At 44.1% G+C, this 18,503-nt stretch overlaps 1 protein-coding gene across 1 annotated transcript in view; it reads right to left on the bottom strand.

Moving 5' to 3' along the window:
- Positions 1-2,841: 2,841 nt before the first annotated feature.
- The window catches only part of TXK (TXK tyrosine kinase), a 52,042-nt gene continuing 36,380 nt past the window's right edge, over positions 2,842-18,503 (bottom strand). The window contains exons 10-14 of the mRNA XM_047798467.1: positions 16,339-16,555; positions 12,560-12,624; positions 8,760-8,878; positions 6,558-6,715; positions 2,842-3,330 (exon numbers count right to left, since the gene is read on the bottom strand). Coding sequence (XP_047654423.1) covers positions 3,262-3,330; positions 6,558-6,715; positions 8,760-8,878; positions 12,560-12,624; positions 16,339-16,555 — 628 coding nt within the window. The 3' untranslated portion in view covers positions 2,842-3,261. The remainder of the gene's footprint in view (positions 3,331-6,557; positions 6,716-8,759; positions 8,879-12,559; positions 12,625-16,338; positions 16,556-18,503) is intronic.

Consider the following 18,503-nt stretch of genomic DNA (forward strand, 5'->3'; position numbering starts at 1 on the left):
GCTGGTTGTGTCCTTGGTTATGTCTGCTTGGGAACAACAGCAGTATTTATCAAAAAATGAATATAAACATATATTTTGGCTCTGAATTCCACCCCTAGGCTTATACCTAACAAAAATGCATACATATTTTCACCAAAAATGTTCATAGCAGCATTCATCTTAAAAGCCCCAAACTGGAAATAACCCAAGTGTCCATGAAGAGTAGAATAGGTAAATAATTTATAATATAAATAAACAGTAGAAGGCTACACAGAAATAAGAACGAATGAAATACAACTATATACCACATGGTATATATGATCAAATGAACATATTAAGTGAAAGAAGCCAGGCACTAAAGAATATGTATCATAGGATTCCAGTTATAGAAAGTTCAAAAATAGCTCATACTAATTCATGGTGTTAGAAATCAGGAAACTGATTATTATCCGTTTAATGACTTAAATAGAAATGAGAATGGATTTTGAAATTTTAGAATGTAGCATTTCTTCTTTCATTTCTTTTTGCTTTTTAGGGCCATACCCATGGCATATGGAGGTTCCCAGGCTAGGGATCTAATCAGAGCTATAGCCACTGGCCCACACCACAGCCACAGCAACGCAGCATCCGAGCCACTTCTGTGACCTATACCACAGCTCGTGGCCACACTGGATCCTTAGCCCACTGAGCAAGGCCAGGGATAGAACCTATATCAGCGAGGATACTAGTCAGATTTGTTTCTGCTGCACCACAATGAGAACTCCCGTGTGACTATTTCTTAAGGCAATTATTTTCTTCTGCTAGACACAGAATGCTCAATCTCTGTCCATAGACATTCCAAATTCACACATTATACAGAGGCTCAATTACTTATATGACAGCTCCATTTATTCCTTTCCTAATTTGGTATCTCAAACTTTCCTGAATTATTAAAACAAAAGGAATAGTGCTGCCTTGCCACCACTAATATACACCCATAAAAATGCCAGCTGCTGCCATATGACCCCCTGCATAACTCTTTGCTCTGTTCTGTCTCCCTGCATCACATCTACAGTGATGGCAGATGCTCTGTGGTTAGTCCTAGCTTTTCAGCATTTGGGTTCACGTTTTTTTTGTTGTTGTTGGTTAGTTTTTTTGGTTTGGGTTTTTTTGGCTTCGCCTGAAGCAGGCAGAAGTTCCCAAGCTATGAAACTTCAAACCCAAGCCACAGCAGTGACAATGCAAGATCCTTAACCCACTAGGAACTCCACTGGGAGGGGTTGAGGGGGAAAGCAAAACCTGAGAAAGACACCTTCCCGCATGTACTGGCACTTCTTCATTTCCTATATCATAACATTAATCTCCCCTCCCTTGGCTTTTGCTGTCAAATAGTCTCAATGCCTTCTGGAGCTAGACTCTCACATGTCTTACTTGAACTAAGGTCTCAGTAGAAGGAGCCCTCGTTCTAAGCTCCTCATAGCAGAAGTCATAGGAGAAGGAGTCTACTCGCTTCAGAAACGGCACAGTATCTCACACAGAGTTCTGAGACCACCACTTGGATGATCAGGATTGATAACTCTTGTGCCTGATGCTCATTATTTCAATGTACCCTGATTGCATCCCACTGATATTCAAAGATATCATTCCTGGAGTGGGGAAACATGACTTCAAATCACAACTACTAGAAGCTACAACCTTTGACTCTCATCAGAATCACAAAACATGTTCTCCCAGAACCATGATGATGGGTGGGACAACCCACAAATAAAAGGCTCCAACCTTAAACCCCAGGGTAATGACTTCTGCTTTCTGCAGACCCTTCTCCCTGTTTGTTTCCTTCTTTCTCCCTTCCTTCCTTTTTTTTTGGGGGGGGGGGAATCTTTTTAGGACCACACCTGCAGCATGTGGAAGTTCCCAGGCTAGTGGGTCAAATCGGAGCTACAGCTGCCAGCCTACACCACAGCCACAGCAACACCAGATCCGAGCCATGTCTGCAACCTATACCACAGCTTGCAGGAACACCAGATCCTTAACCCACTGAGTGAGGCGAGGGATTGAACCTTTGTCCTCATGGATACTAGTTGGGTTTTTTTCTGCCGAGTCACAATGGGAACTCCTCTTCCTGTGTATTTCTGAATCACTCAGGATGATAAAGATTGATTCCCAATCATTCCTACAAACAGTACATGAGAAATTAAGATAATTGTAATTACTAGTTATTGCATCTTGAATCCAAAACCTTGGGCTTCAGAAATAATGGAACTTGATATAATAGTTGGATATCTTTTTTTTCTGTTCTTGTGAAAAGAAAAGTCATCTTCTAGAAAGGTACAGGAGGTACTTCTATGACAGAATGAGGCTTCTTAAATTGTGCGATTTGACATGTACAAAGTGTGAAATCTTAAAACTGAGATTCAGGTTCTGAATTGTCCCAGACAATGACTATCACTGGAAATAGAAACATCACCAGGACCAAAGGAGAACTCACTCCTATACAGAGTTCCATACTGGAAGCTGCTACCAAATAATCAGATATGTGCAAAAATAACTCATTCAATAACATAGTGAAGATTATGAAAGACAGTTCCAAAATACTCATGTTCATGTGGTTTGTAAAGGTGTGCTTTTTCATAAAAATCTGTACAGCTCAAAAGCAGGAAATTCTGCAGAAGAGACTCCTTTATTCCAGGAGTTGGCAGAATTTGTTTTCATCTTCTATGCGGGGACCACCGCAGGGAAGAATTTTCCTTGGAGTTTCCACTGTGGCACAATGGGATTGGCAGCATCGTGGAGCACTGGGACACAGGCTCAATCCCAGCCCAGCACAGTGGGTTAAAGGATCCAGTGTTGCCACAGCTGTGGCATAGGTCACAACTGCAGCTTGGATCTGATACCTAGCGCAGGAACTCCATATGCCTCAGGACAGCCAAAAAGAAAAAAGAAAAAAAAAAGTTCCTCCTCTTCAGGCTCTTCCTTAGAAAAGGATCAGGTTTTCACACATCCCTGGGGACCCTCAGGCTCTTCTCGTGAAGAGCAGCCACCGTGAAGACCACTATGCAGCATTTTTCCCTTCGTCACATATGGGACATGCAGAAGATGACCGAGAAATCAGCATTTAGAAGTCTCTCTCAAATGCTCATGTAGAAAAATTGTCAGAATAGCCTTAAACTCTCAAAAGTTTGAAAAGCCTGTGATCTTTGCACTGTTCCCGAGAGTCGGCGACCCTCCTGGAAGATATTCACCATCGGTGATCTTCCGTGACAGTCTTGCATGATGATCCCCTGGGTTGGCATTCACTTCAGGTCACCAGGTTTCTGCAATTTCCGTGAGCATCTGCAGCAGCTCAGCAAACGTCGGGCGGCCTTTGGGTTTCTGGAAAGGGAAGTGGAAGAGGTCAGCTCAGTTGAATACGTGCTTGTGTAGCTGGAGACAGACGGGTCCCAGGCTGAGCAACTGTAACCTGTTCCCTGTGGATGGATGGGATAAAAGCTGCGTGCTGCCTGAATAAAAGATAGAGAGCATCTATTTCTCACTCTTGAGGTCAAAGAGACCTCCGGAACCACATACTGGAAGAAAGGTGCCTCGGGGGTCAGAGAAAGGTGGGGCACCAGACCATAGTACTTCCTGTCAACTTCCCAGAGACCCTTGTGCTAGAGTCCATCCTGGCTAAAATAGGCTGCACACAGGGGAGGGCCCTGAGTCAGGCCAAAGCCAGATGAAGCAAGATGACTGGCCAGAGGAAGCCTGGAAGGATGCGCCCATTCAAGAGCATCCTTGTCTCTTTCTTCCTCTCTTGCTCTTTCTGTTTCTCTCTCTCCCTCTCTAGCTCCAATCCCAGCCCACCTAAGCTTTCTCCACACCCATCTTCTCTCTTTTCTCTCTTAAGAAACATTTATTTGCCTCATTACCCTCAGTCTCTTTGCAGAATTCTTTCTCCAAAGGGACAGGTGGTTAGGGTTCAGCATTCTCACCCCACAGCCACCCAAGAGCACTTGTACAGCAGCTCTGGGACTGGCTGGCAGATCCAGGCTAGTTCACCACAAACCGAAGAGAAAGATATCTTATCTGATAGGGTATGAATGGCAGTTGATCGAGGCAAGAGTGTGAAAATATAAAGGTAGAGAGCCCTGCCAAAACAAAATGGCCAGAGTTGCAAACACTAGACCCATGTGGCTGTTTAAATTAATTACAATTAAATCGATTTTAAAATTCAGTTCTCAGTCACGCTAGCCACTTTTCAATTCTTCACTAGCCGGATGTGGTTACCATAGTGTAAAGGGTAAACTTAGCACATGTCCATCATCGCAGAAAGTTCCACGGGACAGTTTTGCCCTAGAGATCATTTGGAGGAAAGGAAGCCTTGATATGCAGGGAGGAAAGGAATTGCTGGGAAAGGGGGGGGGGGTCTAGAGTACCAAGCTCCCAAGCTCAGCCTCAGTTACTCACCACACCCGACTCTCTGTAGAAAGAAGAATTTTAGTCAGAAAGCAAAAGTCATGTTTTCATGAGGGACTTGGCTGTTCCTAGGGCAGAGGCTGTTTTAAGGCTCAGTCCACAAAATCGCCAACCATGAAGTCAACGACTGGAGCATTTTTCCTATTTCACCATGGGCTGTGATTTGACTTTGGCTCCATGAGGAAGCTCCACGGCATGTTTGAAATCCAGGGGAAATGGGGAGTTCCTGTCGTGGTGCAGCAGAAATGAATCCAACTAGTGTCCATGAGGATGCGGGTTCAATCCCTGGCCTTGCTCAGTGGATTAAGGATCTGGCATTGCTGTGAGCTGTGGTGTAGGTCACAGATGCTGCTGTGATCCCATGTTGCTGTGGCTGTGACGTAGGACAGCAGCTGTAGCTCTGATTTGACCCCCAGCCTGGGAACCTCCATGTGCTGCTGGGGAGGCCCTAAAAAAAAAAGCAGAAAAAGAAGAAAGAAAAAAGAAATTCCAGGGAAATGGAAATACTCATGGCAGCCTCATTCTCACAGAAGTCATTGGCAGCAGGGTTAGTGGGGAGACACCACCCTTAGTGGCTTGTAAACAGAGGGCATCAATAAAAGGACAGAGGAGGAGGATATGTGAGCACACGTGAGAGTCCTCCTTGAGATTTCAAGAATAAATAGTGGAGCTTTTGGCTGGTGCTGAGGTTGTACAGGTAGTAGAGCCTATGAAACAAGCCTATGAAACGTGTCGATATAATCATGTTTGAATCCAGAGGGGCTAAGCACCTCATTTACTTGGTCTTCTTGTTAGCATCTTACTTATTCTTTTCTCTCTCTCTCCACAGACATGTAAAATCTCCATTAAGTACTATACTGTTTGCACGCTACATATATATTGCTTGATATACAATCTATACTCCTGAGCTATTTGCACTGTTAGTGCAAAGATGCTCTTAAGACATGTTTGCTACTAACAGCTTACTTAACATTCTTTATGTCTTTCAGGATTCCTTGCAGAGCAGTTAATCATATGCAAAGTAGTGTCATATACCGGGGATCCTTAGAAAATGAATATATTTCTGGAATGGGAACAACCATGTCGCTCTTGAAATATTCAATTTTTTAGTGTTTGTGAATCGGGAGTCAGGTGATTTCTTTTTCAGCCGGGAGGAAACTCCTCATCCAGCTGTTGCTTTTCTGGGCTGAAACTGTCAGCTGGAAAGAGAGAGGAGCTGTCAAAAAACACAGAGGAGTCTGGTGAAGGGGGAAGGGAGTTGAGTCAGCACAGAAAAGACAAAGGAAGGATATAAACCCTCTGGCTTTCTTGTTAAGCTTGGCATTTCAAGAAAAAGAGAAACTGGGCTCCTAAGAGATCATTTTCTGAGCGGAAATTCCTGGCAGACTTTCTGCCTTCATTCCTCTTCGGGTTTAATTTATCAGGTGTCTTGAGTGCCACAGGAGAGAGGAAACCCATTGCCTTCAGCCTTGGAAAAGCAAGACAAATAAGTAGGATGAAGTAAATAAAAACACCATTCTTCTCTTTCAATGGGGAAGCTCAACAGCCTAATTCTCTCCTTAGTTTCCACCCAGCCGATCTTAACAGGAGTAAAATATCTCATTCCTGAGGCTTTAGTAACATCAAGAGGTTCTGTAGGAATCAACCTCAGGAAAATAAGACTTGGAAAATGCACAGAACTGCTCAGATGAAAGGCCATTGCTAAAAAATGAAGTGCATAAGGGAGTTCCCCTCGTGGCTCAGCAGAAATGATTCTGACTAGCAACCATAAGGACACAGGTTCGATCCCTGGCCTCGCTCAGTGGTGTTGCCGTGAGCTGTGGTGTAGGTCGCAGACGTGGCTCAGATCCCATGTTGCTGTGGCTGTGGCTGTGGTGTAGGCTGGTGGCGGCTACAGCTCCAATTCGACCCCGAGCCTGGGAACCTCCATATGGCGTGGGAACAGCCCTAAAAAGCCTAAATAAATAAATAAATAAAGTGGATTGATGATCTTGTACTGGGAATACTTCCCGTTCTCAGGGATGTTCACCAAGAAACAGACACCTTCTCCTGCCTCAATGGAGTCCCAGGGTCATGTGGGATAAGCAGGTCCACCCTCAGATGCTGGACCAGCCAACCTCTGCAGGAAAGTAAGGGACACTCACCTCATGCCAGCAGCTGTACATGACTTCATATATGGCCATTGGTGCCAGCTGAGGCCGGTAGAGCCTGAAGCCTTTAGAAATAGCTTCTACAACTTGCAAATTTGACTTATTTTCAAAAGGCATTTTTCCTTCTGTAAAAACTTCCCACATCAAAACTCCTGCAAACAAAATGAAAACACGAAGTTAGAGGAAAATGGTTACCTGGAACTAAAACAGCTATTTCAAACGATAAGGCATTATTTTCCTCCTCCAGCCATTGGTACAATCATCCAGAATAACAGGAAACAGACACTGTGCATCTTAGTTTGAAGAGGCCTCTGAACTGAATATATTCCAGGTGAAAACAATGCCTTTCCCTTGCCATTGGTCTTGGCTGCCTCTTTATTGGAAGAAAATGCTGGCAGCATCTTCATTTTAGAGCACTGCTCGTGTCTCCAGATCCTGAAATCAATGCAACTTTGTGCTATTCTGTAGAAAATATCAGCATTGTATGCTCCCCTCTGCCTGCTAAGGCCAAGAGTTTACCAGCCAGTAGATGGTATACATTCCTCTCTTCCCACTGCAAGACAGACCACTGAGTAGAGCCCCAGAAAATCTGGCCAGGGCTCTCCTTGTAAGTAGGTACTGAAAAATCATTGATGGATTGATTGGTAAATCTCCTTCAAGGCTCCCAGTTTGAGTTCATTTAATTAGTCGTTTATTCTACACATATGTATCAGGTGTTGATCAGAGGTCAGGTCTCCACTAGAGCCAGAGGATTCTTAGGACTGAACACATGCTCCAAAGCTCACTGTCAGTGAGGAAGAAAGACAAGTGGTCACGTAAAACTCAAGGAGTTCTCATTGTTCCGCAGCCACCTGATGAGATCCTTATGTGGCTCTCTATTGGTCTCACAGTGTATCTACTTTCCAGTAGAGCTTAAAACTCTGCCAAGACTACCACATGTTGGTGGAGAGCTAATGAGATCAGTGGTACAAACTTGACCTTATTGTGGGCAACAATATGTTCATACCCTTTGAGGGTACAGATGTCTCTCCAAACCCCAAGAAGCCACCCAGCAAAGTCTAGGTGAAAGAGAATAGATTATTATACAGTTGTTGCCAATTTTTTTTTCCTTTTATGGCCACATTTGCAGCATATGGAAGTTCCTGGGCTAGGGGTCAAATCAGAGCTGCAGCTGCAGGCTTACACCACAGCCACAGTAACACCAAATCCGAGCCATGTCTGCACCCTACTCTGTAGCTTGCGGCAATGCCAGATCCTTAACCCACCGAGTGAGCTGGGATTGAACCCGAATCCTCACGGACACGATATCTGGATCTTGACCTGCTGAGCCACAACTGAAACTCCTGTTGCCAATTTTGGAAAAATCAACTTAAAGAACAAACTCCATTGGACCTGGTCCATAGTATCTCTTTCCTTTTTTTGCTGGGGGGGGGGGCGGCGGGGGGTGCAGTTAGAAGAATAGCTTTTATTGCTTTGCCAGGTAAAGGAAGCCATAGCAGGCTAATGCCCTAAAGACTGTGCCCCCTCTTTGGGGAAAATAGGAAGGGGGTCTTATAGTTTGGGAGTGGAAAATAGGGCCACAGATAAGGATCAGGGCAGACCCAAGCTTGCAGTCTTCTTCCAAGCTGATGTTCAAAGGTCCCAGGACAGGTTCTGGTGGTCCTTGAGGCTATTGCACAGTGACCTTCTTTCTGGAATGAAGAAGGCTTCGTCAAGTAGTTCCATTGTATCTCGTCCTCAGTGAAGAATATCGTTACTCAATATAAATAGCAACTGACAAATCCCAAGGAGGCCTATGTCTAATTTCACAAAATATGAAGGCAATAATGTAAACAAGATGGCATTGCTTGTAGTCAGACAGTGAAGTTCATTAATCACTTTCAAAATTCAATGATGCTGTTAAGAACAGTTTTCCTTGCCAGTCTCTGTGGTATGGAAAAGCTGGCTGGGCTTGTTTCCTAGATCAATCGACTTCATTATGGGTTTGCAGCAAGTGCTTCAATGGGAAAGGAAAAGATCCAAAAGGCAGACTTATGTAAGAAGGCGTATGACACCAGTTGCCAAAGACAACCTGTTGTGTTTAGAATATCATTCTAAGAAGACGTTTAGCTACATCTTACCAAGAAATCAAAGTTAAAAGAGATTAGCCCATTGTACTAAATTAAGCTCCAACTTATAAACACCAAACTCACTCACCAAATGACCAGACATCAGATTTGCTGCTATACTTGTTGAAATGGAAAACTTCGGGAGGGGACCACTTGACTGGGAACTTGGCTCCAGAAGAACTGATATATTCATCATCCAAAACATACCTAAGGCCATTGGATTTCAGAGCACATTGTGTTAATTACCTACCTCTAATTTCTGTTTATTTCAAATCCTTTTAGTTAACTCTGATTTCTAAAATACAAAGTACTTTACGTCAGAAAGGTTCTCTATACCTTCCAATCTTTCTTTGTTTTTTTTGTTTTTTTTGTTTTTTTTGTTTTTTTTGCCATGCCCACAGCACGTGGAAGTTCCCAGTCTGGGAATCGAACCTGCCCCATAGCAGTGACTAAGCTGCTGCAGTGACAATGCTGGGTGTTTAATCCATTGTACCAAAAGGGAACTCCCTTCTTATCTTTTTTTTTTTTTTTGGTCTTTTTAGGGCTTTACCCATGGCATATGGAGGTTCCCAGACTAGGGGTCAAATAGGAGCTGTAGCTGCTGGCCTACGCCACAGCCACAGCAACCCAGATCCGAGCTGAGTCTGCAACCTACACCACAGCTCACAGCAATGCCGGATCCTTAACTTACTGAGAGAGGCCAGGGATCGAACCTGAGTCCTCATAGATGCTAGTCAGATTCGTTTCCCCTGAGCCACGACAGGAACTCCCCCTTCTCATCTTTCTATCAAAGTGGGAAAGTATCCCTTAGAGAGTTTCCTTCTCAAACCATGCCTCAGTTGTGTTTCTTTGGGGTTCAGAAAACCACAGCAATTGCTCAATCTAAAATATGCTCCACTGATTAGGCAGTTATGATAAATTCTTAACTTTGCAAAGAAGCATGCAGATTGAGCTAAAAACCAAAGTTATTTTTTTAAAAAGATAAATATATGTGAAAGAATAAATTTAGAGTTGGATGTCTTATTTTCTTTCTTTATACATATATTTTTTGGTAGGGCAGGGAAGGGAAAAAATGAAAGTATTTGGATGAAACGCATTTGATGCGTAAAATTTCTAATGCCTTTATTCAAACGGAAAGAAATCACGAATAACTGTCATCTCCTTAAAAAAATAACAACAATGGGTGTTTCCATTTTTGCTCAGTGGATTAAGAGCAACACGGTGTCCATGAGGATGTGGGTTCAATCCCTGGCCTGACTCAGTGGGTTAAGGATCCGGCATTGCCTCAAGTTGCGGTGTAGGTCACAGATGTGGCTCGGATCCCATGTTGCTGTGGCTGTGGAGCAGGCCAGCAGCTGCAGCTCCAATTCACCCCTAGCCTGGGAACTTCCATATGCTGCAGGTGTGGCTGTAAAAAGAAAAAATAAATAATAATAAACCCTCTCTCTTTTTTGAGAATTGTATGCAGGAACATGATGTGTAGGGATCTGAAGAAAAGAGAAGATAGCTGACTTGTGCTATGTAGCCCCTTGAGTATGCCATCTAGCTTTGGGGTCAGCCTTTCTTTCTTTCTTCATCTTTTTAGGGCTGCACCTGAGGCATATGGAGGTTCCCAGGCTAGGGGTTCAATCGAAGCTAGAGCTGCCAGCCTACACCACAGCCACAGCAACACAGGATCTGAGCCCCATCTGCAACCTACACCACAGCTCATGGCAACACCGGGTCCTTAACCCACTGAGCGAGGCCAGGGATCGAACCCACAACCTCATGGTTCCTAGTCGGATTCATTAACCACTGAGCCATGACGGGAGCTCCCACAATCAAGTATCTTTGAGGGATTTATTAATGCTTCTCAAATGCACCTGCTCATTTTCCCACATACCTTACCTTACCCCACCTCTGGTCCTTTACTGAGCCAGAGGTCTTTCTACTTGAGGAAAGAATGAATTACAGAAAACGAAAAGAAAAGAGTCATTAAAAAAAAATAGCTTTTGTTTCAAAAGTCTAGACTTTTCCAGAGAAGGAGAAAACATTGGGGAGAATGGCTCATGAAGATGAGTGACATCTCCCTACCAGCACCAGCCATTCTGCTAGAGAAAGATTACCTTGCGCCGGGAGGTGGGAGAGAAGGAAAGGGAAGGAGTGTGGGACACTAGTGGGTGGCCGAGGAAGGGCCCTGTACCCTGCACTCTACAAGGCTGCCCTGGTCACACAACAGAGAAAGACGGCCCCACTTCCCCACAATCGGTTCATGGAATGCAAGAGCAAAACCGCACACATACCCGCTTTTCCAGGCCAAGCCCAGTAAAGGCAGAATGATTCCAGAGAACAAAAGGCGGTGGCTGAGCCCAGCTAAATGGAGCCTTAGCCCCATGGAGTGTTCTGGTCATAGAGAAGGCCAGATAGGAATTTTGCAGACAGAAATTCAAGACCAGTCGGCAACCCCTGGTGTGAATGGCCAGCCCAGGACAAGACAGGACGATGGTAGCAGCAGGGAAGCCATGTCAATGGGTAAGAGGGACCAGACAGGCCATCTCCAGTATGTGGTCCCATGAGACACACACAACTTGGATTTGGACCCTGAAGAGGGTCACGGAGAAACCCGAAATCACTGGGATTAAATTTCTAGCAACCTTGGAATTCCTGTTGTGGCTCAGCGGTAATGAACCTGCCGAGTATCCATGAGGACGTGGGTTCAATCCCTAGCCTCGCTCCCTGGGTTAAGGATCCAGCATTGCCATGAGCTGTGGGGTAGGTCAAAGATGTGGCTTGGATTTGGGTTGCTGTGGCTGTGATGTAGGCCAGCAGCTACAGCTCTGACTCAATCCCTAGCCTGGGAACTTCCATATGCCGCCGGCATGGCCCTGAAAAGAAAAAAAAAAAAAATTCTAGCAACCTGAAGGAAAGGGACTCAAAATGTAGACTGCACTGAGTTATTAAAAATAAGGTGAGACAATTCACACACTTGTGTTATAGACTTAGAGTCAGCTACTACACCTGATAATAGAAATGCATGATAGTGACAGAAAAATCAGAGCTGAGCAATTGAATTTATTCTTTTCCTCTTTCAGAAATATATATCAGGAAGGCTTTTCTCTTAAATTTATATATATGATGAGTAGACTGAGAAAATTCTTTTCTTTTTTTTTTTTTTTGCTCTTTAGGACCACACTTGTGGCACATGGAAGTTCCCAGGCTAAGGGTCACATTAAAGCTACAGCCACTGGCCTACACCAGAGCCACAGCAACGCAGGATCCAAGCCATGTCTGTGACCTACACCACAGCTCACAGCAATGCCAGATCCTTAACCCACGGAGCGAGGCCAGGGATCAAACCAGAGTCTTCATGGATAGTCATCAGGTTCATTACCGCTGAGCCATGATGGGAACTCCAAGAAATCCTTTTTAATTTTAAGATATGACATAGTTTTATCAATAATGCCCTGAAAGAAAAACAGAAGAATCACCCACAGTCCCCACTTCCCTCCAAGCCAACATCGGTACATGTCCTAAATTTCAAAGTCGGTCAGCAGACTATACGACCACAGCAGCACTTCCCTCAGAGAAAAAAAAGCTAAGCCAGTAACATCTTCAGTTTGTCTATAAACGAATGCAAGTTTCCCTCTTGTGAGTAAACAAAGAAAAAAGAATATATACTATATATAAACTAGATGGGCAACAAGTTTCCACTGTGTATCACAGGGTAATTAATCTACTCAATACGGTGTAACAACCTATACGGGAAAAGAATCTGAAAAAGAATGGCTCTATGTATATGGATAATTGATTTATTTTGCTGTCCCCCTGAAACTAATGCAACTTTCCAAGTCAACTCTACTCCAACAACATATATTTTAAAAAGAAAAAGAAAAAAGAATTATTATGTACCTCGTCATTCCAAAGTCCGAAATTTTTACTATGCTTGTAGAACTGACCAAACAATTCCTGGCCGCCTGTAGAAAGAAGGAAAGGATTCAGGTTTGAACACAAGTGTTTCTTTCAAACTTTTGCACCCTCCTTTTCCTTAGTTTCTTTGGGCCTAGGCACAGCTTCTCTGTGTGAGCAGCCGTATTATTTTTATGGTGATTCCCGTCGATATGATTCAACACACCTGCCCTCATGTGATGGATTTTAATGATTCTTCAAAGAAATTTTAGAAATGAAAATAAATGTTAATACTTTCCTTTTTCAGGAGTTCCCGTTGTGGCACAGTGGAAACAAATCTGACTAGGAACCATGAGGAAGTGGGTTTGATCCCTGGCCTCCCTCAGTGGGTTAAGGATCCGGCGTTGCTGTGAGCTGTGGTGTAGGGTGAAGATGCGGCTCGAATCCTGTGTTGCTGTGGCTGTAGCGTAGGCCGGCAGCTATAGCTCTGATTCTAACCCTAGCCTGGGTTCTTCCATATGCCACAAGTGTAGCCCTAAAAAGAGAAAGGGACTGTCACTGTGCTGTACAACAGAAATTGGTACAACACGGTAAATCAACTACACTTTAAAAATATGTATTTTAAAATTGATCTTCATACATAAAAAGAGGAAAGTCCAATATGCATATGAAAAATATGGGGCGGTCATTATATACCTTTGGGATCCATAATTGCTAATAAAAATTATGAAATTGTCCTCTAAAACATATTTCCTTAAATGTAACTATTTACAACGATAATTTCACCTTTCTTAAATTATCACAGTAAACTAAACATGCTGCGATATGATGCAGAGACTCTCTGAGGCCAAAACAATCCATTTTCAGTCAGTTTAGGAAAATCATGGATTTGGGTAGTTGGCCTCATGTGGGGCAATGATTTGATAGAATTGTTCTCTTCTGAGCGAATTTGTGGTCTAATGAGTCCCCAAAACAAAAGTAAACCACTTGAAATAGAGAGCCGAAGGAGCCAGCTTGGAAGATGCTGAGAGACGCCAGCAATGATCTCAAGGCCAAACCACAAGTCAAGCCCTGGACCAGGAAAAGACTCAGTGTTCACGAGTGTATTTTAAGTGGCCTGTAGGGGGAGAAAGCAGAACACAAAAGAAAGCAATGCAGGCAGAAACCAAGGCTAGCTGCGGTCTGCAAGAAGCCACCGGGAGCAAAGAGACTGACCAGAACTGTCACCAAACTGAATTCTGAATTCTCATCCTTATCGGGAGGGCCAAACTGCAGAGACTAAGAAAAGTGAGCTAGGTGGAACTGATACCAAATCCATCCATTCAAAAATGTACTCAGTGGCTACTCTGGGCTGGACACTGGGGGATGTGCCCTGAGGCAAGAGAAACAATGGTCGAGCTGTGCGCTACTTGCTAGGCATTGTTTTAAGTGCTTACACATATTAATTCATACTCTTCCCAACAAGTCTATAGGAAAGAGGTGCTATAATTAATACCCCTTCTCTAGTTAACTACCTTACCCCAAGTCACACAGCTAGTAAAAAAATAAAGGTGAGATTTCAACTAGCTCTTGAGCAGGGGTCTCAATCCTTGCTTTTTTTTTTTTCTTTGTATTTTTGTTTTTTTTAGGGCCACACAATGGCATATGGAGGTTCCCAGGCCAGGGGTCCAATCAGAGCTATAGCTGCCAGCCTACTCCAGAGCCATAGCAACGTGGGATCCAAGCTGCATCTGCGAACTACACACAGCTCACAGCAACGCTGGATCCTTAACCCACTGAGCAAGGGCATGGATCAAACCCGCATCCTCATGGATGCTAGTCAGGTTCGTTAACTGCTGAGCCACGACCAGAACTCCAGGGTTCTCAATCTTAACTGTACAGTGGACTCACTAGGGAAATTAAAAAAAAAAAAAAAAAGTTTCTGGCTAGTTTCTATCCCCAGAGATTCTGATTTCATTGGTCTGGGGTATGCGCTGGGTGCTATGATGTTTTAAAAAGCTCCCAGGTGGAGTTCCCGTCGTGGCGCAGTAGTTAACGAATCTGACTAGGAACCATGAGGTTGCGGGTTCGGTCCCTGCCCTTGCTCAGTGGGTTAACGATCCGGCGTTGCCGTGAGCTGTGGTGTAGGTTGCAGACGCGGCTCGGATCCCAAGTTGCTGTGGCTCTGGCGTAGGCCAGTGGCTACAGCTCCGATTGGACCCCTAGCCTGGGAACCTCCATATGCCGCGGGAGCGGCCCAAAGAAATAGCAAAAAAAAAGACTAAATAAATAAATAAACAAATAAATAAATAAATAAAAAGCTCCCAGGTGATTCTGATGCATAGTGAGTTTGAGAACCATTGCTCTGCATTCTCATCACCCTGCAGTGCAGCTCAGGAGTCTAGACCTCAAGTCAAGGAGTCAAGAGTCTAACTTTTGTGTAAACAATGTAAACTAATACAGGAAGTAGTAAATAACAAATGCCATGAGAGTTCTAAGTCACGTGTAGAACAAGCAATGGTGTGCTGAAGCCAATGATATTATGCCTCCTTTCTCTTCCTAAAGTATTCCAGCCTGGAGTTCCCCTTGTGGCTCATCGGGTTAAGAACCCAACATAGTGTCCATGAGGATGCACGTTTGATACCTGGCCTTGCTCAGTGGGTTAAGGATCCAGTGTTGCCACAAGCTACAGTGTAGGTTGCAGGTGTGGCTCAGATCTCGTGTTGCTGTGGCGTAGGCTGGCAGCTGCAGCTCCAATTCGACCCCTAGCCTGGGAACTTCCATATGCCAGGAGTACAGCTCTAAAAAGAAAAGAAAATTCTCATTGGTGTTAATTTTGGGGACTTGCAAATGAGACATGGAAGGACACAGAAGGAGTAGTATGATTATCACGAATAAATGTGGATCAGGTAGAAAATGTCCTTCAAGAGGAGGCAGCAAGGCAGGGAAGCAGAGCTATTTGATTTTGAAGCAAGACAAGCACTGATTACTTTTGCTTGCTTGGAGGGCTCTTCGGAGCATTACAGAACAGAATGGTTTATCATTTCCAGTTCTTCTCAATAATGCCTGTAAGGCTGCTGGGATTAGAACAGTTCTGTTAGAACCAAACCACCTCCCCCGGGAGGCAGTCTCACCCCTAGGTGAGAACCGCTGGGGCTGGTTCTTCACAACTGTGCTCCAGAGCCTGGCAGAGTGCTTGGCATACACTAGGCATTCAATACATCTTTGGTTATCGGTTGAAAGAAAGGCAGAAGGAAGAGAAGGAAGAAGGAAGGGATGAAGAAGAAAGCAAGTAAATTAGTTCCAATGAGTTGATTAGTGTGGTGATTCATTGGTTCAAGGCATATTTAGAGTAATACCTTACTTGGCTATAGCATCAATGGACAATTAAAAATAAAGTGATGGGGAGTTCCCGTCATGGCAAAGCAGAAACAAATCCGACTAAGAACCATGAGGTTGCAGGTTCGATCCCTGGCCTCGCTCAGTGGGTTAAGGATCCGGCATGGCCGTGAGCTGTGGTGTAGGTTGCAGACGCGGCTCGGATCCCGTGTTGCTGTGGCTGTGCTATAGGCCGGCAGCTGTAGCTTCGATTCAACCCCTAGCCTGGGAACCTCCATAGGTCCCAGGTGTAGCCCTAAAAAGACAAAAGACCAAAAAAAAAAAAATTACCTTTCCCAGAAGGGTACACGAATAGAAAATGTTTAAAAACTGAATTGACAATTCAGTGCATTAAAAGTCCTAAACTGTCATGTCCTTCTGAGTATAATATTGTAAAATCATCAGCGCATCTGCCCTGCACTTACTAAATCCCTGTGGATGAAGCAGTTTCTCTCCAGATACTCCATCCCTTCACAGATATCTTGGCACACACTGAGCAGCATCTCCTTCTTCAACTTTCCTTTCCTCTCTCTGAGGTAGTTAAGCAGGCAGCCGTGTTCCATAAACTCCGTCACAATGTAAAGGGGCTTCCGCTGTATACATACTCCGTAGAGCTGAACGAGCCTTGAGTGAGATAACTTCCTGTCGAAGACAAACACAGACCCATCGCAGAACTGTTTTGGCAGGTTACCGTGTCTGAATTCAGCTGGTGATTTCTTGCCATCCTCAGATAATGTTCATCATCAGTACAAAGGAACCCAACCACAGAGAACACAGAACAGTTTCCTTTCTACTTTATGCGCTGAGAAAGCGGGGTCAAGAGTTTACCCAGTGCTTTCTAAGTCATAGACACCACAGGGTACATGCCCTATATTTGATTTTTCTCTTTGCCATTTTGTAAGTCTTTTGTCTCCTCGTTCCTTCTACTTCATACCCAGTTTCTGTTTCTTTTTTCTTTTTCTTTTTTTTGCCATTTCTTGGGCCGCTTTCTGCGGCATATAGGGGTTCCCAGGCTAGGGATCGAATCGGAACTGTAGCCACTGGCCTACACCACACAGCCACAGCAACGAAGGATCCGAGCCACGGCTGCAACCTACACCACAGCTCACAGCAACACCGGATCCTTAACCCACTGAGCAAGGCCTGGGATCGAACCCGCAACCTCATAGTTCCTAGTCGGATTCGTTAACCACTGCGCTACGATGGGAACTCCCCAGTTTCTGTTTCTTGAGCTTCAACTTCCCAACGGCAGCTGCTTAGAAAATTCTGGATGGACAAGAGGGAGGAAAGAGTGATTGATGTGTATGAAAAAGTCAAGTCTAAAGAATAAGGACATTTCAAGGAAAGTTTTAGATTAAGGTGAAGACTGAAAAACATTTACCAACATGAGACACTGCTCTGTATTTAGTAATTACACACATAGACCCAGATACACACACACACACACACACACACACATGCACATATACAAGGCCTTGAATATTGTGTATTAAAATTCACATGGGGAGTTCCTGTCGTGGCGCAGTGGTTAACGAATCCGACTAGGAACCATGAGGTTGCGGGTTCGGTCCCTGCCCTTGCTCAGTGGGTTAAGGGTCCGGTGTTGCTGTGAGCTGTGGTGTAGGTCGCAGACGCGGCTCGGATCCCGCGTTGCTGTGGCTCTGGTGTAGGCCGGCGGCTACAGCTCTGATTCGACCCCTAGCCTGGGAACCTCCATGTGCCAAGGGAGCCGCCCAAGAAATAGCAAAAAAAAAGGCAAAAAAAAATCACATGGAACTTTTTAGTCATCTACACTTCAAAAGTTTATTGTTTTTTTCTGGGTTTTTTTTGTAATACCCAGTCCCTAAAGGCCTTTTATGCCAATGAGTTAGCTTGAACATGAAAAATACATTCAAATTAGTGTTCATAATTTTAGAAGATTGTATAATAAGCCAATTTTTTGTTAGTCAAATGTAACTTGAAGAGTTCCTGTTGTGGCTCAGCAGAAACAAATCTGACTAGTATCCATGAGGACAAAGGTTTGATCCCTGGCTTTGCTCAGTGGGTTAAGGATTTGGTGTTGCTGTGAGCTGTGGTATAGGCCGCATATGCGGCTCGGATCCCACATTGCTGTGGCTGTGGTGTAGGTCGGCAGCTAATGCTGTGATTTGACTGCTAGCCTGGGAACTTCCCTATGCCATGGGTGAGGCCCTAAAAAGCGGGAAAAAAAAAAGTAACCTGAAATGTTACCTCTTTTCAGTCATAAAGGTAAAATAAAGCCAATGACTCAGGGAGATGGATTACCTTAAAGCAGTGTATACGAGTGATGAATTGATGCATTTCCATATAATGAGCAAACAAAAACACTCCAGTTAGTGGGAGAAAGATAGAAAGGAAATTATACATGATTTTGATTTATGTATATATGTATTTATATACCCACATACACATAATATGTGTAGATTGTCTGATTTACCTAATTCATAAAGGGTACTTCCATTTAAGGGATGCAGCTTACATGTGTGCAGAATAGTGGCAGGAAAGCAACTCCTGAAATAGAATATTAATTTGCCATGAGGTAGCCACCAAGTTGATACCCTGCATGTACACA

The sequence above is a fragment of the Phacochoerus africanus genome, chromosome 10, assembly GCF_016906955.1.
Source record: "Phacochoerus africanus isolate WHEZ1 chromosome 10, ROS_Pafr_v1, whole genome shotgun sequence".
NCBI classification, from domain to species: domain Eukaryota; kingdom Metazoa; phylum Chordata; class Mammalia; order Artiodactyla; family Suidae; genus Phacochoerus; species Phacochoerus africanus.